Source organism: Peromyscus californicus, unplaced genomic scaffold (genome assembly GCF_007827085.1).
Source record: "Peromyscus californicus insignis strain IS unplaced genomic scaffold, ASM782708v3 Scaffold_9__1_contigs__length_137607984, whole genome shotgun sequence".
Taxonomy (NCBI): domain Eukaryota; kingdom Metazoa; phylum Chordata; class Mammalia; order Rodentia; family Cricetidae; genus Peromyscus; species Peromyscus californicus.
Genome location: NW_026294617.1, coordinates 32,487,366 through 32,513,466, shown reverse-complemented (window position 1 = coordinate 32,513,466; position 26,101 = coordinate 32,487,366). Strand labels below are relative to the sequence as shown.

General features: G+C 42.9%; 1 protein-coding gene across 1 annotated transcript in view; it reads left to right on the top strand.

Moving 5' to 3' along the window:
- Cog6 (component of oligomeric golgi complex 6) overlaps positions 1-26,101 on the top strand; it is a 51,194-nt gene that overhangs the window by 20,484 nt on the left and 4,609 nt on the right. Inside the window, exons 9-18 of the mRNA XM_052730134.1 lie at positions 106-234; positions 310-401; positions 3,475-3,539; positions 7,429-7,520; positions 9,537-9,654; positions 12,596-12,727; positions 13,032-13,199; positions 16,560-16,667; positions 17,978-18,031; positions 20,440-20,519. Of these exons, the coding sequence (XP_052586094.1) occupies positions 106-234; positions 310-401; positions 3,475-3,539; positions 7,429-7,520; positions 9,537-9,654; positions 12,596-12,727; positions 13,032-13,199; positions 16,560-16,667; positions 17,978-18,031; positions 20,440-20,519 (1,038 nt within the window). The remainder of the gene's footprint in view (positions 1-105; positions 235-309; positions 402-3,474; positions 3,540-7,428; positions 7,521-9,536; positions 9,655-12,595; positions 12,728-13,031; positions 13,200-16,559; positions 16,668-17,977; positions 18,032-20,439; positions 20,520-26,101) is intronic.

Genomic DNA, 26,101 nt, shown 5'->3' with positions numbered 1-26,101 from the left:
GGAGTGTGAACCAAATGAAGCTTTCCTGTCTTGCTGATCTTAGGCATGGAGTGAGGAGTCTGTTAGGGAAACGTAGCTACTTCTCTCATAATGTGTTTCTTCTAGGTATACCTTAGATGAATTTGGAACGGCCAGGCGCAGTACTGTTGTTCGAGGGTTTATTGATGCTCTCACAAGAGGAGGGCCAGGAGGTACACCTAGACCCATTGAAATGCACTCCCACGACCCTTTGAGGTATAGTAATTGACACTGGTAGAGGATTTGACACTTTTCCCTGGGACATCTTTACTAACAGGTGGTTTTCTTTAGGTATGTGGGAGATATGCTGGCATGGCTCCATCAAGCTACTGCCTCTGAGAAGGAACATCTGGAAGCTCTCTTAAAGCATGTAACGGCACTGGGTCAGTGTTTTGACAGTTATTGCTAATGCTTAATAGAGAAAATACACGTGGCTTCTGTGTTTCCGTTGCTGTCTTCACTGAGATAAACACTTCACACTTAGATGGTCCATAAGCGTCCAGCTGTTCTTACACACACACACACACACACCTGCCTCATTTCTGCTTAATAGACTTCTTTGCTGTCATCTGTTGCTTAGGGTCTGCTTGCCTTCTACTAGACTGCTGCTCTCTGTTAAGACATGGCTGGAGTGCCCAGCATACATTAGCTCAGACCCTCAGCATCATGCTTAAAGGCAAGGATGTAGTGAACAGGCTGAGTGTTCTTATGTCACTAAGCTGTACTGGTTTATTTCTGCCACCCAGATTCTTCATTCTCAGGAGACTGTTCTAAAGCTCTTTATTTTGATAATTACTATAGGTGCTTAAAATGTTTGTTTGGGTTTTAAGGGGGAACAATGACTATATTCTAGAGTTGCTGATGTCTATAAAATTTCTAATTTTCTTAGTTACAACTTTCTTAAGAGGTGTGTTAGCTTCTTTTTTGATTGCTGTGATAAAATTGCCAACAAAAGCAATAATAGAAGGAAAGAGTTCTACTGGGACAGGGAAGGCGTGGGAGCAGAAGTGGGAGGGGGTTGGTCATAGCAGTCCACAGTTAGGAAGCGGAGAGAGATGATGCTCCATCATAGCAGTCTATAGTCAGAAGCAGAGAGATGATGCAGGGACTCCATTAGAGTGGTCCACAGTGAGGAACCAGAGAGACCTGATGCTGGAGCTCCATCATGGCAGTCCATAGTCAGAAGCAGAGAGAGATGATGCTGGAGCTCCATCATGGCAGTCCATAGTCAGAAGCAGAGAGACCTGATGCTGGTGCTCCATCATAGTGGTCCATAGTCAGAAGCAAGGAGAGATGATGCTGGTGCTCCATCATAGCCACCCATAGTCAGAAGCAGAGAGAGATGATGCTGGTGTGCCTTGAGCACTCTTGTTCTTTTCCCCCATTTGAATCAGTTTGGGCCCAGTCCACATTTAGGGTGAGTCTTCTGCCTCAATTAAACCACTCTGGAAATGCCTTCACAGATATACCCGGATATTTGTGTCTTGAATGATTCTAAAATCTAGTCAAGTTGATGAGATCAAGCATTACAAGAGACTTATTTTAGAGCCTGGGGTTTAGTGTGTAAGTTAAGGGTGTTCTGATTTTGATAGGAAGTAGAGAGAAATGCTGTTCCTAGTATCATCTGACTGGGTGGTGTAGAGTAGCTGTACATCACTGTGGCTCATCAGATGATTTGTGGGAGAAGCCATGTACAAGTTGGTGGTGGCACTTAGGTCACAAACTCAGCTCTTCAGTATTGAGATTTGATGAAGCATATGTCTTAGATTGGTACGAAGTTTACACTTTTTGTTTATGTAAAACATGGTCTTACTGTGTATCTCAGGCTGGCCTCAAACTGTCATTCCTGTGTCAGCCTTCTGAGTACTGGAGTTATAGGCCAGCCAGGGCTACATAGTGAGGCCCCACCCCCTCTCTAAAGGGGTTTGGGGATGGTAGAGAAGGGATGTGTTTTCTTGAAGGTGCCTTTAGAAGAGTTTATGTGAGAGACAGTGTTCAGAGGTTTGAAGGTAAGTTATTGTTAGGTTTAATTCTGAGCCTCACTCTGAAAATGAAAGTGGTTGCCTGTCTGCCTCACCTTATGATTGTATGGTGCTTGGTGGTAATCAGCAGCAATGCCAGTGTTTCCTGGGGAGGCATAGTCATTTTTCAGCCTTCCACTCTCGTATGTTAGCCACACTGTGCCTCCAGTGAGGCATTTGCAGAACTGTCCTGCTGTGCCTTCCCTATCTCTTCCTGCTCATGGGGCTCGTGTGGGGTTTGCTTTGTGTTCCTCTCAGTTTCCTCACAAAAGGGTTCTGTAGTTGCTTTTTTTCTACTCTTTACTCTTTGGGGGCCCACCACCCAGCTCCCAAGTAAATCACAGAGTCTTATTTTTTTTTATGAATGTTCAGCCTTAGCTTGGCTTGTTTCTAGCCAGCTTTTCTTAATTTACCCCATCTGCCTTTTGCCTCTGGGCTTTTATCTTTCTCTATTCTAAATACCTTTCTTTACTTCTTACTCCATGGCTTGCTGTGTAGCTGGGTGGCTGGCCCCTAGAGTCCTCTCTCCTTCTCTCATTCCTCAATCCTCTCCTCCCATATTTCTCCTCCTATTTATTCTCTCTGCTTGCCAGCCCCACCTATCCTTTTTCCTGCTTTGCTATTGGCTGTTCAGCTCTTTATTAGACCATCAGGTGTTTTAGACAGGCACAGTAACACAGCTTCACAGAGTTAAACAAATGCAACAGAAAAGAATGCAGCACTTCTTTGCATCATTAAACAAATGTTCCACAGCATAAACAAATGTAGCACAATTAAAATAATATTCTACAACAGAATTCATTTTGTTACTCATCATTCACACTAATTATCAGCATTTTATAGACACATACTAGTTACCAGCACCACTAGAAACATGTCACATAGCTGTGGAACATGCATGGGACCAGACTAGGCCCTCTGCATAGGGGAGACAGTTGTGTACCTGGGTCTGTTTGAGGAGCCCCTGGCAGTGTGATCAGGATCTGTCCCTGGTGCATGAGCTGGCTTTCTGGAGCCTATTACCTGTGGTGGGACACCTGGCTCAGCCTTGATACGGGGGGGGGGGGGGGGGGGGGGGGGGGGGGGGGGGGGGGCCTTGGTCCTGCCTCAACTAAATGTACCAGGCTTTGCTGACTCCTCATGGGAAGCCTTACACTTTTGGAGGAGGGAATAGGGGGGTGAGCCAAGGTGGGAAAGGCTGGAGGGGAGCAGGAGGAGGATGAGTAGGGGAATTCATGTTTGGTATGTAAAATGAATAAAAAAATTCCTTAAATAAAAAAGAAACATATCAAAAATTATACTTAACAAAATGTTGCTATTTATTTTAAATGCCATACATGACATTAATCCTAAGTATTTTTGATCAATAGTTCTTAAAACTTACAGAAGTTAGATATAACTTGGGAAAAAATAATTATGTTGTACTTAATTTTAGGTGTTGAAGAAAATATTCAAGAAGTTGTTGGACATATCACTGAGGGTGTGTGTCGGCCTCTAAAGGTAAAGGGTTTTTGTGGTTTCAGGTATCTGACCAAAGTATTGACTTGTTCTTAGTTCAGAGAAATTGATAAGTAACAGCTTGAAATCGAGCCACAATTTTGTCAAATTAACACATCAATTAGACTGATAAAATGCACTTAAGCTGAAACCATTGCCTGCTCCCTAAGAAAGTGGGAATAGCTAATTCACATTCAGCTTAGGTTACACTTCCTGTGCCACTGTTAAGCGAGCAAGGACAGCCTTCGATTGGAACAAAAGCGAGTGAATGAGTGTGTCACTGTATTGCCTGGAGCACAGTGCCGCCTTTTGCTTATCATCATAATCAATAATGATTAGTCCAAATATGAGCATATTTACCTGTTGCTGTTGCTGCCAGACTACTTGCCGTTGGGGGGCAGACTCTGGAGTCAGCAGGTTCAGAACACATTCTGCTCTTGTCCCAGTCCTCAACTCTTCTGTGCTACAGTATGCTCCCATAGGCCCTGCTCTCAGTGCCTCCTGTGGACACTGGAGGGTGTGTGAGGCAGATGGGTGTGTGGTTTGCGGTGCTTGCACACACCCGCCACAGACTTCTTTCCATTATGGATTCAAAGAAAGCTTGGCAGTGGACTGATTTCCCTTTAGTATGTAGACATTAGGGCTGGAGAGATGGCTCAGCCGTTAAAGGCTAGGCTCACAAACAAAAATATAAGTTAGTATGTAGACATTAATTTTTATGATGTGTTCTTATCATAAACTGAATATTTTCTATTTCTAAGGTTTTCTTTGGTGTTTTGATCCAGGCAAACAAACCTCAGAATGACCTACCTTTTGACAGTTTATTATGTTGATAAATTCAAATATTACCATAACTTGATAATAAGTACCTGATATTATTTTATGTTTTCCACCAAATGAAATACTTCCTGCCAGTGTGATGTTCAGACAGTCATAATCCATATACATTTTACTTGCTTTGTCTACTACTAACAGTTGTTAAAAGAGTTAGAGAGAGTAAATTTAAGCTCTTACCAAACATGGTGGTCCATACCTATACCCCCAGCGTTCTAGGAGGCTAATGTAGGAGATACTGCGTTTGAGACCAACCTGGGTGATGTAGTAAGTTGGAGGCTGGTCTGTGCGACACAGAGACACCCTGTCTTAACACCACCACCCCAAAATTTTATTTTCCTACAACTTTACTTAGCAGTCCAAACATCTATTATCATGTTATTAGGAGACATTTAGCTGCTTAAAAGAAGAATGAATTTTACATTAGAGATAAAGCGAGCACATCCCTAAGAACAGTATTTGTTAAGATGAAAGTTCTCTTGGTTAGGGCTTCTATTGCTGTGATAAAACTATGATCACTGGCAACTTGGGAGGAAATGGTTGACTTTGCTGTATTTTCACATCACACTCTATCACTGAGGGAAGTCAGGGCAGGAACCTGGAGGCAGGAGTTGAGGCAGAGGCCGTGGGTGGGTGCTGTGTTCTGGCTCGCTCTCATGGCTTCTTCAGCCCGATCTGTTTTACAGTCTAGAAACAACTGCACATGGGTGGCACCGCCCACAGTGAGCCGGGCCTGCCCACATCAATCTTCAGTCAAGAAAATGTCCCACAGATTGGTCCACAGGCCAGTCTAGGGAGAGATTTCCTCATTTGAAGTTCCCTCTTCCAAAGTTACTCCAGCTTCTGTCAGGTTGACAAAAAATAGCTAGCACACAAGAACTCTGTAGTCTGTTTAAAATGACTTCCATTGTATGTAGGATGCTGTCTCCTCAGCATCAGACTCACAGTAAGACTCCTGGCCAGGGGAACCAGGATTTGTGAGTCTGTCCTCTTCAGGTCCATGGGTTACAGCCCTTCCTTCCCACAAATGTTCCCTCTCTTCTAATAAAATCTTTAACGTGCCATGTGCACCTGACCTCCTTGAATTGTGCGTTCTGTGAAAATAGATGTCCAGACAGAGATAAGAGGCATGGGAAATGGAGCTGGGTAGCGCATGGCTTGGAATGGGCATTGTACTCTGCCTAGACAGAGGTCAGGACATGGGGACCTGTCAGTTACTCCTCCCTCCCTCCCCCCTTCCCTCTGTCCCATCCTTGCTCTGGCATTAACAGGACAGCACTGCCCGTGTCCCCTGTGTCCTGGCTTTGCTGCTGTTAGATTTCCTGCATTCTGTCTACCCCTTTAAGCATCTCCCCACGTCTCCCTTGTCCCTCTAATAAGGACGGTGATTTACCAAGTACTTGGATGTCGGATCTGTGCCGCACTCTCTGTTCTCAAGCTTTGCCGAGGACAGTTCTCCAGCACCATCTCCAGTCTAACTCCCAGCCCACTGCTGCCCTCACATCCTTAGTCTCTTTTTTAGTTTTTTGTTTTGTTTTGTTTTTTGTCCTCTTGTAACAAAGATTCCATTTTCCCTAAGACTTGTGGTTTTGCTGAATGACTGGTATCTTTTGTGGCCTTTGTGAGAAGGGTGTTTCTTTGTGTGGCATTTGTCACACTACCTTTCCGGGTTCTCTGTGCTGTCTCTGCTGTGACTCCACGGTGCCACTTTCCCTTAGAGCTCGGGGATGACAGAGGTGGGTTTCTGTCATTTCTTCTCTGTCTTCCTTCCTTCCCCTCTTTCCTTTCTTTTTTTGTCTTCCATCTGCTCTTCTCACTTCTTTCTGAAGGGAGTAGGAATGAAGAATTGATGTCTCCATCTGTCTATAATTAATGGCCTTTATAGTTTAATAGTTGTGTTAAGATTTTAAAAACACCATTTTTAGTGATGTAATATATAATTGTAATCATGGGAGCTTGTTGACAAGCAGTCTGGTTAGCCAGTGAGCTCTAGGTTCAGTGAAAGACCTTGTTCAAAAGACAAGGTTGAGAGTGATTCAGGAAGACACCATATGTAGGTTGCTGGCCTCTACATAGGCATGCAAGGGTATTCACACTTGCATGCAACACACACCAAGAAAGATGTTCATATGGAAATTGATGATTTTAAAATATGTCATTCCTTGTCTTATTGCCTCTTGCCAAAGAGGAGTCACTTTCATTAACATGCAAATAATATTTAATAAAATTAATCTCCATAACTAAAGAGGCCTTTGTAAAATGTTACACATACAATGCACACATATATTTGCTAACAGTATTATATCCTGAAATCAAAGAACAGAGAAACCTTAACTTTCAAAGGGTTTGTTAAACATGTGTGCAGGCTTGTACCAGATGCTGCAGAGATTGAAGGATGTAAGAAACAATATCTGTGTTTAGAAAGCAGAAAGATAATCAGAGGAGTAGCAGCGTAAGGACAGACAGAATAGATGGTGTGAGCATCATCGGTACCAAGGGGATGCTGACTAAGGGAGAGAGCAGTGGGTGGTAGGAGTTAATTAGAAGATTCTGGGAAGAGTAAGTTCATCTTCAACTAGATCTTGCTCCTCCTGCCCAGTAGCCTTACAGCTGGACAGATACGTCGGTGTTGATTGATAGCTTTCCTGGTCTCTGCTAACAGGAACAAACGGTGTGATGCAGGCGGAATTCTTTCTTCCCTTTTTATGAGTGGTGCAGACTAGCATCTGTGTTAGGAATGCTGGGCTGCTTTTGCGGTTAGTCTCAACTAGATCTACGTATGCTGTGGTGCCGAACCGCAGAGTGGCCCTGCCCTGGTTTTCAGTATTACCTGCTTTGAGTCAAATGTTGCAGATAGTGAGTCTTTTAAGAATTTGTACTAAAGTGTTTTTATCTCATGACTTAATATGCAAAGTTTCTTTAGAAAGCATTTTGTGATTGCTACAATAATGAAATTGTCTCTTGAGTATTTTTATGTTGTTTATACCCCATCATTAATGAAGAAAAGGTATACTTTTAAGAAATAAATGTTCAGGAATTTTTCTTCGTGTTTCCATAGGTTCGAATTGAACAAGTAATACTTGCTGAACCTGGGGCAGTTTTATTGTATAAAATCTCTAACCTCCTCAAGTTTTACCACCATACAGTCAGGTAACTGAAGAGTAAATGTGCTACATGCCCTGGAGTGTTTCTCTGTTGTCAGAATACACTCCGGTTTCTACTGTGTGTATCGTGTGAGACCTTGCATGTTCAGTGTACCTTATGCCTTGGGGCCTGCATTCTTCTCCCTTCCTTTTCCATGCATGACCACACACACACACACACACACACACACACACACACACACACACACACACACACACACACATAGATACATACATACACAGACACACACATACACACAGAAACAGACAGAGATACACATACACACACAGAGACACACAGAGATAGACACACACACACAGATAGACACACAGACACACACATTACACACACATTCAACGTACATAATGAAATAGGTCTACAAAGTAAGCCTTGCAGCTTTAGTAAATGAGATCCATGACAACCTGAGCCACTGCATATGGGTAGACTAGGACATAATGAGTAAACTGTGTCATCTGGGCACCAATGTCCTCGATTCTTTATTGGCATTTAGTTTTGCTTGAATGATAACATAAACATAGCTTCATCTTCTCTCCAGAAAAGTAAGTTTATAACATTGGAAACCATGTGTCTTACCTAAATATATTAAAATTAAAATCCCTTTCAGTATATCAGTGAGGAAAATAAGTGTACGTACTTATCTCCTTGCTATAAAGTGAGAAATTTCTTGGATGGATCTAATAATCTATTTAATAGAAAATTGAATATCAACAAATAAGCTAATATAATCAATTATTTCAAAATAGACGAGTTTCATAATTAGTCTAAATACACTGCTATTTAAAGCAGCTGTATAGGGCCGGGCGGTGGTGGTGCACGCCTTTAATCCCAGCACTCAGGAGGCAGAGCCAGGCGGATCTCTGTGAGTTCGAGGCCAGCCTGGACTACCAAGTGAGTTCCAGGAAAGGCGCAAAGCTACACAGAGAAACCCTGTCTCGAAAAACCAAAAAAAAACAAAAAGCAGCTGTATAAAGTTGAGTAACTAGTTTGTAGATAAGGTGTTGATAGGATATGTTAGTTTTAATGAAAAGAACTCAGTATTATGCAACCTAATTATCAAATCAGTAAGAGCTATTGATTGTCTTTTTTAGAATTAAAGCCAGACTTTGCTGTGTAATCAAGATGCATGTCTGTTGTGCATTTCACAGGTATCATTTCTGACTCACAGCCTTGCTAAAATATGTTATGAAGTATTGGAAGCACGGTACAGGTTGACTGAACCTTACCCAGAATGCTTGGGACCAGAATTGTGGACTAGTTATAAAAGCCTTTAGCAATCCAACATCACTCATCAAAATACCCAGATCTTGAGTGCTCTGAAACCTGAAGCTTTCTAAACAATGCTGTACACGGTTTTACATTTCAGATTCTCATACTGCAGATGCTCAAACTTAGTTTGTTTCTTTTTAATCCCCTTACTCAAATGAAAGGAAAACTGACATTTTTATGAAACTAGACTGATCATTTTTAGTGAATAGATCACACACACACGCACACACACATACACACACACACACACACACACTCACATTCCTATTTATATCTGTTTCTGTTTTTGTTACAAGGTCAATCAATCTCCTAGTATCCTAGTATCTCCCTTCCTCTCACGCCATGGTGTATGTATGCGTGTGTGTGTGTGTGCGTGTGTGTGTGTGTGTGTGTGAGACACAGGCCATTCTGCATGTGGAGCCTAGAGGAGAATGGCAAGTGACTTCTTCTGTTTCTGTCTGCCTTATTCCCTTGAGGACCTGCAGCTTGCCTTTTAGGCTGGTCACAGGGCTCCTGGGGCTCCCAGTGCTGGGGTCACAGGCACATGCAGCCATGCATGGCTTTTATGTGGGTGCTAGGGGTTCCTACTCAGCCCCTCAAGCTTGAAAACAAGCAGTCTTACTCATTGTGCCTCTCTCCAGCCTCCATATCTAGATCTCTTTAAAGCACTGCTCAGTGAGCTGAATTGTGTTGGCTTCTGTTTTGCGATCTGAAATGAAATGTTCTTTGCTTTAGTGGCATCGTTGGAAACAGTGCAGCTACTCTCCTGACGACAATTGAAGAAATGCACTTGCTAAGCAAAAAAATATTCTTCAACAGTTTGAGTCTCCATGCGAGTAAACTGATGGACAAGGTGAGTGTGCTCCGTGTCCCAGAGCTGCAGCATTGAATGGGCTGCTTTCATGTTTTGACTTCAGTGATTTTTTTCCCCCCTTCAAATTCATGTTAGGGAAGCTTAGTGTACCTCAGGTTAGAGTTCATCTTTCTGGATTTGCATAACTATATCCTAATTGGAGAAAAATCTCAAGGTGAGTTTCACTATCATGTTTTCTAAATATTTCATTTTTAAGCATTTTTCAATACAGAGTTTTCCAAATATGTGTAACTAACCTGAGAGACCTGTATGACCTAGCGTTGTAAGTCAAGCAGAGTTCTGTAGCAGGACTAGTTGTTCTTTGTCAGCTTCAGGGTTCTGTTGCTAGATGCTTCTATGGAGGTAACTCTTGTATCCTCCATCCCATGTTGATCCTTTTTATCAGAAGATGGCCTTTGTTTTCAGAGATACTTATCTTACTGGTGTTTTGTCTTACAGTGGGGCTATGCTAGCTTTCATTTGGCTGTTTGCAAAGTCTCTATTTTATGTCTTTCCTTTGAACTTGTTAGAAGATAACATGCAGTTTCATTGTGGTTTTGTAAAAAGTTGATTCATCCTCAAGGTTTTGCCTTTTGATTAGTATGTATAACCCATTTATTTACCTCTGGCTGACTTCCTGAGTGTGGAATCTGTTTAGTTTGCTCTGTTTTATGTGTGTCTGAGTCTTCATCCCCCTATCTCTCCATGACTCCTTTGCTTCCTTCCTCCTATACAGTTCTGTTCTTTCTTGTGCTGGTATTATCACAGACAGCAATGCGCTATATCATGTGCCCACCAACATAATTTATAATTTTATCTTCATGAAGTTGTCTTTTCATTCATGAGGAGGAAAAGATAATACAAACAAGAACTACTAAAAAAAGTTTTTGTCTTGGTCGTATCCTTTTTTCCTGCTTTCTCAAGACTTCTTTTCCCAGAAATAGAATTCTTGGCTGACGTTTTACTTCTTCCAACCCTTAAGTATATGACATCTAGTGCATTCTGGTGACACATTGGTTGCTAATCTTAACGAGTTACAGAAAGTTGTAAGCCACCATGTGGGCGCTGGGCATTGAATCAAGGTGCTGTGGAAAGAATGGCCTGTTTTCCTCAACACTGAGCCATCTCCCCAGCCCATCTCTTTTGAGTTATGCTGTCTCCATGGAGACCACTGCAGATTTATGTTGAGATTCAGTCACCGGCTTGACCATTGAGATCAGTGTTCATCTTCCATTGTTTCTTCAAATACCTCTTGCTCCTTGTCCTCTGTTATTTGGACTTTGCATTGTGCTGAGGTTGGTGATGGGGTGTCATGGAGTTCTGTTAATTTTCATTTCACTCCATTTCTTTCTGCTCCACAGACCAGGTAGTTGCAGTGACCACTTTTTGTGCCCGCTCACATCCGTTGCTGAACCCCTGTAGTGAAGTTTCCATTCCAGCTACAGTATTCACCTGTAGCATTTCGTTGTGTCTGTTGTGGCCATTGTTTCCATCCTTTCCTTTGGTTGTTCTGGACCATGTTTTCTTGTTTGCTCATGTGTCTCGTAACTTTCTCTTGTTAATATTACCTTCCTCAAAGAAAGTATTTCCACAGGTCGCTCTGCCATTCCTACTGATGTCAATTACTCATTAACTTCTATGTATGGAAAGTTCTTAAATAAATTCTGACATTTAAAAGTTTTCTCTTTTTCTAGCCGGGCGGTAGTGGCACACGCCTTTAATCCCAGCACTCGGGAGGCAGAGGCAGGCGGATCTCTGTGAGTTCGAGGCCAGCCTGGTCTACAAAGCGAGTTCCAGGAAAGGCGCAAAGCTACACAGAGAAACCCTGTCTCGAAAAAAAAAAAAAAAAAAAAAAAGTTTTCTCTTTTTCTGTCTGACACAAGGCTGCAGTTTCTTACAAAGACTTCTAATTGCCAAATTTTGTTCCATTTCCAGTACTTTTCTGTTAAAGTTGAAAGTAGTCTGATATCTTTTTAAAGTTTTATAGGCAGAATCTCATACTTGCATAAGTTCTTTTTTGAATTAAAAAGAACTAAGAGCAAAAAGAGAGTTCACAGGGTCCCTCTGGTGGTGCTTCCAAGCAGCAGTGACATGTTAAGCCTAGCTTCTACTACCCGAGGGAACTGGGTTCTGGTCAGGAGCTGATACAGGGCTCCATCCAGTCCTCCAGAGTCCCTCTGATGCTCTGAGAACTTAGTCTTCCGAAGGTCACACAGTGACTTAAGGGGTAGATCCAGGATTTAAACTTATTGGTCAAAATTTTAGTGGTACTTATTTTCTGTGAACCACTTCTCCAAGTGCATAGCCTCTGGGTCAATCTGGAGTTCTCCAGGGGCCCGTGATAGAGAACGGAGTCAAGAGCTCCAACCTGACACTGAGCTCCGAGAGTGGATGATGCTTCTCAGTGATAGATACCGCTGCTGTGGGGATTTCTTTACTCTTATCATTTGGGCTACAAACAAAATAAAACCAGGTTATATTCAATATGTAACAAATGTAATTATGTAATTCAAGTAAACACCAACTTTTCTCATAAATTCTTGAGCTTTAATGTAGAAAGTTAGAATAATAACTCTGGGGTAGGCTGGTAAACCCTTGTCACTCTGAGCAGCATACTTCAAAATTAACTGTCAATAGGTTGCGAGTTTTTAATACATTAGACATGTGTTAGGTTACATTAGTTTTTTTTTTTTTTTTTTTTTTTGGTTTTTCGAGACAGGGTTTCTCTGTGTAGCTTTGCGCCTTTCCTGGAACTCGCTTTGGAGACCAGGCTGGCCTCGAACTCACAGAGATCCGCCTGGCTCTGCCTCCCAAGTGCTGGGATTAAAGGCGTGCGCCACCACCGCCCGGCCATGGTTACATTAGTTTTTATCATGGGCCCTCTGTGTGTTTGAACTTCTGAAGAAAACATGGGCGGCAAGTAAACTGTTGTTTTGTCCAGGTTGAGCTCCCACCACCTGACCTTGGACCCAGTTCCGCCCTGAATCAGACACTCACTCTGCTGCGGGAGGTTCTGGCCTCACACGATTCTTCAGTTGTGCCCTTGGACGCTCGGCAGGCTGACTTCGTGCAGGTAGTTTGTAGATGCATTGATGGCTTGCTCCTCCTCTATTACACATTTGTCAGATGTTGGCGTATGTGACCATAGACATTGACAGTCCCTTATTGTTTTTTCTTCAATATTAAGTCAGTTCTTCATTTTAAAGGGTAATTCAGTGATGCCCATTTTTATGCTATCTAGTTTTATTATTAAATCTTTCCTTCGTGTACTCTTATAACTGGCTGTCTTCCAGTTTGTTTGGTGTTAATTCTGAAAGGCTGTAAACCCAGGACCATGTCCTGACTAAAATAAAAATTCATTTCCTTTTCATTTACAGGTTTTGTCGTGTGTCTTGGATCCTCTCCTCCAGATGTGTACGGTTTCAGCCAGCAATTTAGGCACGGCTGACATGGCCACGTTCATGGTCAACTCACTGTACATGATGAAGACAACACTGGCTCTGTTTGAATTCACAGACAGGCGCCTGGAAATGCTTCAGTTTCAGGTAGTTTGCTAGAAAGTGGCGTCTCGGTGATTTTGTTTTTTCAACGTGATAGCTTTAAATTACTAGTTTTTGGACAAATATCGATGGCCTAACTTCATAAATTCCTTAAGGCAGTTTGTCTGAAGGATGTCCACATACACGTGCACGCACACGCGCACACACACACACACAATTTTGGTTTTCAGCTTTAAAGAAGCCAGAATGTGAAATGGTTACGGATTGATTCACAGGCCGTGTAGCTGGTATAGCTTGTGTTACAGAGGCCAGACACACTTTATCTGTGTGTAAAGCAGTATTAGGCAGAACGCTATGGTTTAACAGTCACTGTTCTCCTAAGCCAGCTAGTGTCTCTCAGAAGTCTGTATGATGGCTAAGTCAAAGCCATTCGTAAGGTACCTAACTGGAGACCCACAGAGATTTCCTAGTGAGACTTACTCAGGGTCCGAGAATCTGAGCTTGCTTTACCCAGGAGGGCTGCATAAGGGGATGATTTGACCATGGGCATGGTTTCCAGGTGTTTGCACTTGGCTGTGCGGTGTGCTTTGATCTAGAAAGGGGGAGGTCTTTTGCCCCACCCCTTGGCATTGTTATAAAGAGCCCTTTTGCATAAACAGAAAAGGCCATTGGGTATTGACCCAGGTCCTCTTGCAGCTAACCTGTGTTTCTGTCTGTCTCCTCTCCAGTATCTTTCTATCTAAAAGTGTCTCACCCCTCTCTCCTCCTCACAGGAACCCATGAAAAGGTGGGAGCAGGCCTCCCACACCTAGTCCTCGGGTTCTGGTACTGCCGTATACTGGTAGATGCAGTGTTCAAGGGAACAGGGCTGAAGCAAAGGCCTCAGTGTCAACTGGAAGTGGGTACAGTGAAATTCGTTTTGTTGCCTTATATTTTTCTGAGGCGTGGCTTTTGATACATCCAAGTTTTCTAGTTTCTAATTCATTTAAAAACATTTGAGAATGGCCATAATCATAAAGTCTTAATAATTTTGGAGTTTGTTGTAAAAAGGCAGCCCTGAACCTCTCCCATTCATCTACCTGGATGTTCATTTCTTTTGGAATTTGTATTGGTAGCTCTAAATACTTGTATTATATGCCCCTTGGAGAGGCTTGTTTTTTTCTTTTTAATAAGTTTTTAGGTTAGCCCACAAATAATGGGTTTCATGATAGCATCTGCATAAGTCCGTATTACACTGTGGTCTTCCTTCCCTTCCTCGTTGCCCCCCCCCCACGCCCTCTCCAGTTAGCTTCGTTCCCCCTCAGTCCCTCCTGCTCATTTCACGTCTTACTGCACTGTGTCCCACCTTCCTCACGACCGCATCCCCCTGCCTCATGATCTCCTCAGCTTTCATGATCTCCACACATAGACTCTCAGACGGGAGATTGCTTTACTTACCCCGATTTCTCCCCTTTCCAGTGCAGTTAAACTTTCCAACACTGCTGTGCTGAAGTGCTGTCCCCACAAATGCTGTTGCTAGCTGAGCCATGTAAGAGACATGATTAAACTGTTTCCATGGACTGATGCACTTCATGTTTTATGTTTGTCACCAGTCCAAACCTAAATCTCTGCCATTCATCTCATTCTTTTCTTGAAAGGTTTAGAGGTGTTTTCTGAAAATGTTCATTATTTTGCTTACCAGTAGTCACATGCTTGTCTGTCCTCAGTGTTCTGTACATTTTCTGCACGGCACAAAGTTCAGTATCTGTTAACTGAAGTTTGTTGGTTTGTCCAGGGTCCGTATTCTCCCTACCCACATCTGATGTGTTAGCAGGCCTCTGCACACATACTTCTGGAGACACACAAGGTTGTCATGGTTCATCAGGGTCCTCCAGAGACACAGTTTATGTTGATGGGCTGATGTAGGGTTCTGGGTGCCCAGGCACCATCTCAGTTAGCTTTCCCCAGCATTGCTGCTAACAGCAGGGAGGTCTCAGGCTCCGGTCTGGAGCAGCCTCTCCACCTGAAGCCTGTAAGGATATTCCTTTGGGTTCAGGTATTTCCCCAGAATGTCTGGGGGTCTCTCTTTTCCTGTTATTTCCATCTTAGATGTTTGAGAGCCATTTCAGTTTGAAGAGTCAAACCTTTCATTTACTCATTTTTTTTTTAACCATTTCTCTGTGTGTTACTGTCTTATAGTCTGGAGATCTTGTTTTTGTTTCATTTTCTATCATGGATCTGTTCTCCAGTTTATTCTTTCTCTTTTACCTATTTCTTTGATACTTTCTCTGTCTTCTGTTTTTCCTCCAGGGGACTAATGTGGTTGTTGGCATTAACTAGTTTCCTTTTCACTTTCATTAAATGCTTATATTTGAACAAATTAATTTTATTTATTAATATTTTGTTTTCAGTAAATCCAAGAAGTAAGGATTTTTAATTGTACTTCCTTGGGTATTTTCATTAAAAAGAAGAATGTAGTAGGCTTCTTAGTGTTAGGAGTACAGGTATTGGAGTCACTTGAACTAGGTAGGTTCTCATGTGCTGACAGAAATGAGAGCTGGCGGGGGCTCTGTGTCATTGGCAAGTAAAACTGGGGCCACTTGGTGGTGTGGAAGGGAAGCAGGGACCTGGCAAATGGGAAGAGCAACTTCTTCTTATTGGGGTACTTTCCTTCAGGCACCCCATTCCTCAACTGCAGCTCCAATTCCCACCAGGGTTCTTTAGACAAGCTGTCCAGGGAATGTAGGGAAGGCTCAGAATGTAGCCTTCAAGCCCGTATTATCCCTGAGTAATTTTATTTTACATGGTTGTTGTGACTTTTGTTTGAGTTCTGCTTTTAAAATAGCTGAGAAGCAACCCATATTCCCTAGTGAGGTAGGCTAGCTCACTCTTACGTCCCCAGGATGCTCTTGAGCAGGGAGAAATGGCGAATTTGTAGATAGAAGGATAGAGAGAGAGAGACAAACAGAAAACACAGGATAGCCTCGGGAGGGCCTGGGTCTCAACCCACCAGCCCCTTCTGTCTCTACTAAAGGGCTTTTAAAGGAATGCCAAGGGGTGGAGCAGAAGACCTCCCCCAGCACAGCCAAGTGCAGACCATCTCAGACACCTGGTGACCATGTATGTGGACAAGCCGTCACCTAATGCAGCCCTGCTGTGTAAAGCAAGCTCAGATCTCACTAGGAAACCTTTGTGGGCTCCCACCCCTTAGCTAGTGGCCAGTCCTGGAATCCTCTTTAGTTGTAACTTTTTAAGTAAGAAGATTTCTCTCAGAGGGAAGAAAAGTCTGTTGTGGAGGCTGCCTTGGGTCCCATAATCTGGGCCACACCAAGACAAGGCTATGATGAAGTTCCAGCATGCCCCGTTTTTACTGCTGCCACTGTTAGTTCTCTTCTGAAATGCTTTTCCTGCTGCATTTGATTTTAGATTGAAGCCCATTTGGACACTCTTATAAATGAGCAAGCCTCTTACGTTTTGACTCGTGTTGGCTTGAGCTACATTTACAATACTGTACAGCAGCATAAACCTGAACAGGTGAGCACCGCCTCCCCCGGCAAAGGGCAGCTCGGGGTGGCTTCTGGAGACGGACTCTAGATTTTCATCTTGACTCTCTATGTTCACATTCTCTGCTGAGACAGGGCTTATCATAGTGTCTGTCAAAGGGTCAGGAGAGTGCCTGAAAATGCAAATAATTCTCGGTTAGAAGTAATGAAAATATCTGAGGAATTAGTATCACAAGATATAAATAAACAAGTGAGTATTATAAAGTGTACAAGATGTTCACACTGATGACTTTCTAAAGTCCCATTTCATTTTCAGCCAAATAAATACGTAGATTGTTGTACAGGTAATATTATCCTCCATCTAATTGAGCAGATCAGTAAAGGGAAATGTTCTGGGCCAAAATGATCTTACAGAATCCCAATAGTAATAGGTCCTAGAGAGGCGGGAAACCTAACACAAAGTAAGATTAGAAGATTGCCCAAGTTCAGAAAATCATGTAGTTGCTTCCAGAGAAAAGTGTTTTCTCTTTACTGCAGTGAGAGTAGGGCCATAAATGAGGAGCAGCTGGAAATCCTTCTGAAGAAAGGGAGCAGGCATTGTATGAGCCAGGGGTTCAAGGTCACGATGGAGGAACCCACAGAGACATCTGACCTGAGCTCCTGGGAACACCTGGACTCTGACCAAGAGTTAGGGAACCTCCATGGGACCAACCTAGGCCCCCTGCGTGTGTGACAATTGTGTAGCTTAGTCTGTAAGGCTTCTAGCAGTGAGATCAGAACTTGTCCCTGGTGCCTAGCTGGCTTTTGGGAACCTGTTCCCCATGCTGGATCACCTTGCCCAGTCTTTATACAGGGAGAGGAGCTCGGTCCTACCCCTTTCTGAATGGAGACAGGGGGAGTGGAAGAGGAGGAGGGTAGATAGAAGTGGGAGGGGATGGAGAGAGGGGGGGGAAACTGGTCAGTATGTAAAATAAAGGGGAAAAATGTTAATTAAAAAAATGAGGAGCAAACCAAAAAGTAATCTGCCTTCAACAGCAAGGAATTCACAGCCTTCGCCCTTCTGTGTTGCTGTAGCTAATTGACGGGGAACCAGTTCCTCACAGTTCTGTTCCCTAAAACACCGTGGCCTCCACACCTCACCAGCATCCTCCAAGTGCTGTATCACCTGCTTTTCTTGCATGTGCAGTGGTATTCCCTTTATTGATAAATTTGTGGTTTTGCTCCTCATTTTTGGCCCTACGCTTACTGCAGTTGAGAGAAAACACGCTGCTTTGGAAGCAGGTACATGATTTCCTGAACGTGGGCAGTCTTCTAATAGACCATTTTCATAACTTTTTATAGGGCTCTTTAGCCAGTTTGCCCAGCCTGGACTCTGTGGCACTGAAGGCAGCAATGGTGAGTGCATGACAAAGCCTTTCAAGTTGGATTTCCTGAAGCGGTGCTGGCCGCGGTGTTCTGTGGTGATGATGTCCTGGGTGACAGTTTGTCTCTTGATGGGCCCTGTAGCTCCTGTGTGTCCACTCCTCTTATCAGCTCTGACCAGGATTTACCATTTGTTGTAATCTGCCATCAGACCTCGCTCAAGTCACCAGTAGAGCAGTGTAGGATTTCTTCATTTTCAGAGTTTGGTTCCTAATCTGATGTGAAGTTAGGCTGTGAATTAGACTTTTGTTGCCATGATTCCTGGTTTAAACTTGGGATTTTTTTTTCTGAGATGCTAACTGAGCCTGGATTCCTGTTTTAGAATAGTGTATTACTCTTCAGCATGAGATTCACAAAACCTTTAGTTTATACTTTCTTTTCAAGTGAACAACTTCAGTTGTAACAGTAGAATGCTTTCCTGGCATGCACGCAATCCTGTGTTCAGTCCCCAGCACTGTACAGCGTGTACAAACACACATTCACATGTATACTAGACACAGTCACACACATGAACACACACATACTCATACGTAACCTCATTGATACACATTCACATAGACACATGCATACTTAAGCGCATTCACACTGACATGTTCACACTCATACATACACTCACAATCATATGCACTCAAACATATTTCCAGTCTCATGGATGTACTGATACACACGTGTGTACTCATATACATAAAGACTCAAATTCATGCATTCAGTCATTGACACACTTATACATTCATGCATACTTCCAAACACACATACATACACTCATGCACACAGCAATCCACACCCATACACAACACACACACAAAACTTACTCCTTCCTTTCAGTATGAGCACCACTTTGGTAGCATGCTCTTTTGTACTGCTTGTTCTGTGCATGCATCATAGATATGCATATATGTTCGGTGCATTTCTCCCCATGGCATGACTTGTAAGTCACATAGCCCTGTCAGTTATAAGATGACCCCTCTGCAAGTTTCACAGCAGGACTCTTGCTATAACTGATTCATCTAGGAATCAGCTTCCAGAGCCTGGAGGCTGGCCTACTGCAGTTATCATCTGTCCTGAGCTCTTCAGATAACTAAATGAATGGACTCCGATGAATAATTCTGAGAGTGGAGATGCCCTACATATTACTGTCTTAGTTTCTTTTCCCATAGCTATGATAGGATACTCTGACAAAATCAAGGGAAAGGAAAGGGGGTTTGTTTTACCTCACAATTAAAGGTCCCATCTGTCTTGATGGGGATTTGAAGCGCTGGCCGCTGCAGCCCATAGTCAGAAGAGAACAATGAATGCCTACACGTCCCGCTCCCTCTCTGCTCTTCGTGTTGTCCTACCCCATGAAATGGTACTGCGCAGACTCAGTGTGGGTCTTCTCACAATTAACCCAATTAAGAGCATTTCTAACAGGCATGGCCACAGCCCAACCTAATTAGATAGTCCATCATTGAGACTCCTGGCCAGGTGATTCCAGGTCCTGACACATAGACAATTGAAATTAACCATCACAACCATCAGGACCCAAAGTAATGAAAGTCTTGTAAAATAATAGTCATGCAGAAGAGACAGCAGAATGGCAGTGTTGCTGCTAAGACAGTCTAGAGTTCAGAGTTCAGAGTCCTAAGTGAGATGGATGGGTTCATTACATCATGGTAAAAGACCCCACGTAGAAGTAACAGTCGTAGCTTATACACCAAGTGAAAACTGTACTGGCAAACTGAAATTTCATCTTTAAAATTTCTAATGACAGTGAATGAATTTCAGAATCACTTAAAAAGGCCCAAGTTTCTTAGAAAGTTAGTTTTAAGTTTGGGGTTGGCTCGGTCAGTAAAGTGCTTGTTACGTAAGCATAAGAGCCTGAGTTTGGTTCCCGGAACCCACTTCAAAGCCAAGTGTGGTGGTGCATGCCTGTAATCTCAGTGCTGGGAGGAGGAGGGAGAGCTAGGAGGATCCTTGGGGCTCACTAGCCAGTCTTGCCCATTTGGCAAATTCTAGGCTATTAGAGACATTGTCTTGGAGGGAAAAAAAAAGATGAATGGTACCTGAAGAGCAATGCCCAAAGTTGTCCTCTGTCCTCTTGTACGCAGTCACCCACAAACACATGTGCACACAATAACATACACACACACAAAATGAAAGTGACATGTAAACTCTTTGACTAACCACTATGCCTTGCCAACCTTTCCAAACCTAGGTCCAAGTAAGTTAATACAGACAGTTTTAGGGTGTTCCAGTTATAATGTTTTAGGAAATGCTCATTTGAACAGAAGTCCCTAGACAGTTGTAATGGAGGGTTTTCTGAAGTTTTAACCCTCCCCCACAGTGGCTGTTTGATAGCTCCTTAGCCAGTCCATACATTTCATGTCCCTTTCTTCTCTCAGGCTCAGTTTGACCGCTACCTCTCAGCCCCAGACCACCTGCTGATGCCACAGCTGAACTTCCTACTCAGCGCCACAGTGAAGTAAGTGTCTGCTCTGAAGGAGGTGGGAGAGATGCATAACTTTTTAAACATCAGGTATTTTTCTTAAAAATAAGTTATTTCTAAGACTGAGACATTTGCTTTTGAAGAGCAATCGTTTTCGGTGTTTTTCCTGCCTTAGTACCATCAAGGAATTAACCTTGGCAATACTTATTCCTTATCTGTATTTTCCTCCAAAATCTCTCATTAATATATAGCTTATTTTGCTAATGATTTTAAATTGCTGTGACTACAATTGGAGTTACATAGACATGATGCCAAATTCCTTTTTATTCTAAACATGTCAAGGCAATGTTGATAATATGGATTATGACGCACATTCTTTGCAATATGGATGACTCTTTCGTGGACTACTTTGCTTCTTACTGGTTTTCTGTAGATCTAAAACTATGAAATATTATAGATGTCTCCTTGATTTAGAATGGGGATACATCCATCCTGGTAAACTTATCTTAAGTTAAAGTTCAGTTAATGGACCTGAACATCATAGTTCAAAGCTGAGTGCACATGGGCCCATACTAGAATGGCTGCCAGGGCACATGGGTCCACACTACCATGATGCCAGGGCATGGCTCTCTACTCAACATCAGAGCATACAAGGAAGCATCTTACCAACCTGGGAAAAGTTCAAAGTTCAAATGTTGCCATATTGAGTTTTCTACTGAGTGTGTGTGCTTTCACATGACCAAGTGAAAAATTGTATGTCAAGCCGTCATGTTCATTGCTAGTGTGTTCAAGACAAGGAAACTACTTTTTAGACCCATCTCATACCCTAAGACACTGTAATAGTACAGTTACAAGTAGCAAGTTATTCTATTATAACTTGGCATCCTTGGTTTTAAGAAAAATACAAATAAAATTCTCTACAAGTAGGAGATTAGGCAATAATAAATCTGTATCTTTTTCTTTCTATTCTACCAGGTAAGAATTAAGTACTTTCAATGTACCAGACTAGTGGTTAGGGGTTAAACCATATATCATTTATGGAAGTGAGTCTGAAATGTCACTTAAATTAAGAGCAACATTTTTATTAAGAATGTAGAAAATAGCTTCTGAACTTGAGGAAAACGCTGCAAACTCCTCAAAAGATGCAGTGTCAAAGTCAGCACATTGCTGGTCTATTTTCTGAAGCTGGAACTCCAGAATAGGTAAACAAGGCAGCCAGGGCTACAGCAGTGAGCAGACAAGGTGACCAGGGCTACAGCAGTGAGCAGACAGAGTGGCCAGGGCTACAGCAGTGAGCAGACAGAGTGGCCAGGGCTACAGCAGTGAGCAGACAGAGTGGCCAGGGCTACAGCAGTGAGCAGACACGGTGACCAGGGCTACAGCAGTGAACAGACAGAGTGGCCAGGGCTACAGCAGTGAGCAGACAGAGTGGCCAGGGCTACAGCAGTGAGCAGACAGAGTGGCCAGGGCTACAGCAGTGAGCAGACACGGTGACTTGGTTTGACATGAGGAAAAGCTCGATTGCACCAGAATTGTAGTGGGAAGCCTCCTTCTCACACCTGCCCTGTTCCGTTAGTGCTCTGTTCTGAGTTCGTGGGAAGCCTCCTTCTCACACCTGCCTGCCTGCCCTGGTCATGCTCTGTTCTGAGCTGTGATTGTCCCTGTCACCTCAGTGGGCTCTGAGTCCACTGAGATGTGCACAGTGCTCCACTCTCATTTTTTTATCTTAAGGTTTGGCTTTCAAAGGAGATTTTTTTGATTGGATATTCAGTCTTAAAGGAAAATATTGAGCAGATTTAAGGGACTAGGAAGTAAAGCTGTCTAGAAAGTGGAGAAATAGAAAAATTAAGTGGTTTCAGGGAATTTTTCCTTTTACCCTTTGGATAAATTAGAAAGCCGCTGTTCTTTTCGATGCCAGACTCCAGTGGTCACCTCATGCACCATAGAAGCCGCAATTATGACTATGTCTGTTGTTTGAGTTTTCCTGCCTGGCCCACAGTCAGGACAAATCTCTCTCACCCGCCAGTCCCAAGCCGCTCAAACCCGACCAAGTAAACACAGAGACTTATATTGGTTACAAACTGTATGGCCGTGGCAGGCTTCTTGCTAACTGTTCTTACAGCTTAAATTAATCCATTTCTGTAAATCTATACCTTGCCACATGGCTCGTGGCTTACCGGTACTTTACATGCTGTTTGTCATCATGGCGGCTGGCAGTGTCTCTCTGACTCAGCCTTCCACTTCCCAGTTTTTTCTCCTCCTTGTCCCGCCTATACTTCCTGCCTGGCCACGGGCCAATCAGTGATTTATTTATTGACCAATCAGCAACACAATTGACATCCAGACCATCCCACAGCATATGTCAGTGTCAGAATGTGTTCCATAAGTAGCTTAACAAGTGGAGGGAGGATAGATGTTTCTAAATGAGCATACAGGAAAGTGTGTATGATTGAAGGACTATTTTTTAGGGTCAATTTCTTTCTTACATTTTTTCTTATATTTATTAAAAGTAAAAGCATGGACTCAGTGAAAAAATTGTTTTCTTTTTGATTTGAAGGAAGTGGGACCTGTTTTTCTTATAACTAGCACTTGTGTTCATTATCTGTCTAAACAAATAACCTGTATAAACAAAACTAAAACAAGTTTTTAATTGAGAAAAGGAAAAGAAACATGAGTGAAAGAATACCTTCTGGAAACCTATAAGCTGGAAAGCAGCTTTAGCCTGGACAACGTTCTAGAGAACTCAGAAAACCCAGACCTTCAAAGTAAGTTACAGGTGGGTTGATGGAGTCCTGCAGTCAGGGCTGCCTGAAACTCATATTAAATGCCACGCTCATCTTAACCTCGGCTGACTACCTTCCAAATAGAACTCAGTACTCTGAAGGACGCCTGCAAGTGTCACACTTAAAGACATGCATCCAGAGTTGGAGGAACACCCAGGACTGCTTAGGAGCAGGAAAGTGTGAACCCAAAGGAGAAAAAAGACCCATTAATAGAAACAGACCCAGAGACAGTGCTTATAGAATTAGCAGGTATTGGAAATGTGTACAAGAATTAAAGGAAAGCATCAATATACTGAGAGAATAAGGAAAGAAATGTTACCAACTGAGAGTGCGGCCCTTACACTTAAAGGTACAGTATGTAAAATGAAGCATTCATCCTTCCTAAAGGAAAGACCAGCCAGACTAAAGAGGGAAGGAGGCACATGTGAAGTAGTATTAAGAGGCCCCCCACCTCTCTCTCCCATACACACATATATGTGTATACATTCAGTTATACATGATAGGAGTGTCACGTTATTGGAACAAAAAAATTAATGCAAGAACTTTCTCCAGATGTGATGCAAAATGTGAATCCACATACCCAATAAGCTACAGAAACCCGAACAGAGACATTGCACAAGGGTGTTCCGTCGTCAGATCATCAAAAGCCGGTTATAAATAGAATCATCTTAGAGCAGCCAACGGGAAGAGTTAGTGTTCATAGGAGCTGACTTTGTGTTGGAAACAATACAGCTAGAAGACAATGGGGTGTCGTTTTTAGCATGCTGAACTAAAATGGTAGAGAGCTTACTTACGGTGCTTGCAACCCTGGGTTCAGTTCCTAGCCCCAGTAAACCAAAAAACAAAACAAAAACCTCGAAAGCTTAGCAAAATTAATACATCTTATCATCTGCATAAACACCAGCATACTGCACTATAAGAGATAATAAAAGAAATTCTTCAGAATGAAGAAAAAGGATATTGAGGAACATAACCTCAGAGTAAGGAAGACTGAAAGTGAGTGAGTGGACCATTTAAGGGAGCATTTAGAACAGTGGTTCTCAACCTTCCTAATGCTGTGACCTTTTAATTCAGTTCCTCATGCTGTGGTGACCCCCAATCATAAAATTATTTCCTGTCTACTTCTTAACTGTAATTTTGCTCCTGTAATAAATTATAATGTAAATATCTGTGTTTTCCAGTGGGCTTAGGCGACCCCTCTGAGGGTTGTTTGTCCCCAAAGAGGTTGTGACCCATGGTTGAGAACCACTGATGTAGAGGGAAATAGAAGTGTAGTGTTGTGATGATGTAGGCTACTGAATTATCCATGGGGTGTGCAGTACTGTGAGGGTAGACAGGAGACCTGCAGCACCCTCTGAAGCAAACAAGGAAAGAAGGAGACAAATGCAAATGAAACAGGAAGAGACAGACAGCAAGACAGCAGGTGCAAGTCCAGCCTGGTGGAAGACAGTGCGTGCCAGTGGAAAGGCAGGAAGGAATCCCTCCGAGCGAATGAAAGAGCGTAGCCTGGTGCCTGCGGTCTACAGTACATGCACCCTGCGTGCAGAGGACAGTTGACAATCAAAAGGCTGATGGAAGCCAGGCCACGGCAGCACTCATCACAGTAACCTGAAATAGCTGTGTCGACACCAGTGCAGTTAGACCAGGCGCTAGCATGAGAAACAGACACTTACTAGTGATGATAGGGTCGGTTCATAAAGGGTGCTGGTGCACGTGGCTAACAGCAAACCGAAAGAGCATGAAGTACAAGCTGGAGGATATTTGTTAATGCTTATGGAGCCATGAGTGGTGACACAGGCCAGGCTAGCCAGATCTCTGCAGGCTTCAGGCTAGCCTGGTCTAAATAACAAGTTCCAGACCAGCCAGAGCTGCATAAGAGACCCTCTCTCAAAACACAAAACAAAACCAACAACACAAAAGCTCTACACACCAACACTCGTATGATTCCTCAATTTCTTGTCTTCACAGCCCTTCACTGTTGAAGCCTTTCTCCCGGTGTGCATTTAATTACACCTCACGAAAGCTCACTTTAGTGATCGCAGAACCTGAACATGGAAAGAAGCTATTTTTAGGAACAGTAGATTTCTGGTAATGCTGAAGTTGGACCAGGTTGTTAGGCAACAAGAATCTTAAGTGCTGATTAACAAGCTCCCTGATTCTCGAAGCAAGCGATTCATTTGGTAGCTTGGTGCTTTAAATAACTGCTTAAAATACAACCAATTTACATGAGCATATTTTAATGAGAATGATTTCTCTGCGTGTCCATAGTGATCTGTATTAAGAGTTTTGAAATTTTGACGTTTGTAACTGGGTAAACAATATCTTAACGTTCAGCATTTTGAAGTACAGGGAACCAATGGCACTGCTCTGGGTAAAAGTGTCAAGTGAAGACTCAGTCCCTCAGTTTTCTCATGGTAAGTTAGCTCCACAATTATCCTATTTACTGTGTGACGCATGGTGTGGCCAGCTGCTCTCTAACTGTGAGACACGTTGGAGAGTTACTGGATTGATCTTTTGGTGTCATACTGACTGCTTCCTTGCCCCACAAAAGAGACTGGTGGAGGAGGTGACCCTTTACTTGACTCTGCTCTTTGGAGCTTGAAAGGTCTCAAACTGTGTAGCTATGTTAAGCGGTAGAGTCTGGTGCTTAAAAGGATAGTCCAAAGGTCATGAGTTTCCTTGTACCATAGCACATTAGCCTGCTTAGACATAACTTGTTTTATTGGAGCCTTCCTTCGCAATACCTATAAATGGCCTGAGGCCACATCATCCTGGGTGTGTGTTGTCTGGTTTAGCAAAGTATTCTGTGACCAGCTTTACCATTAGGAGTTTCTG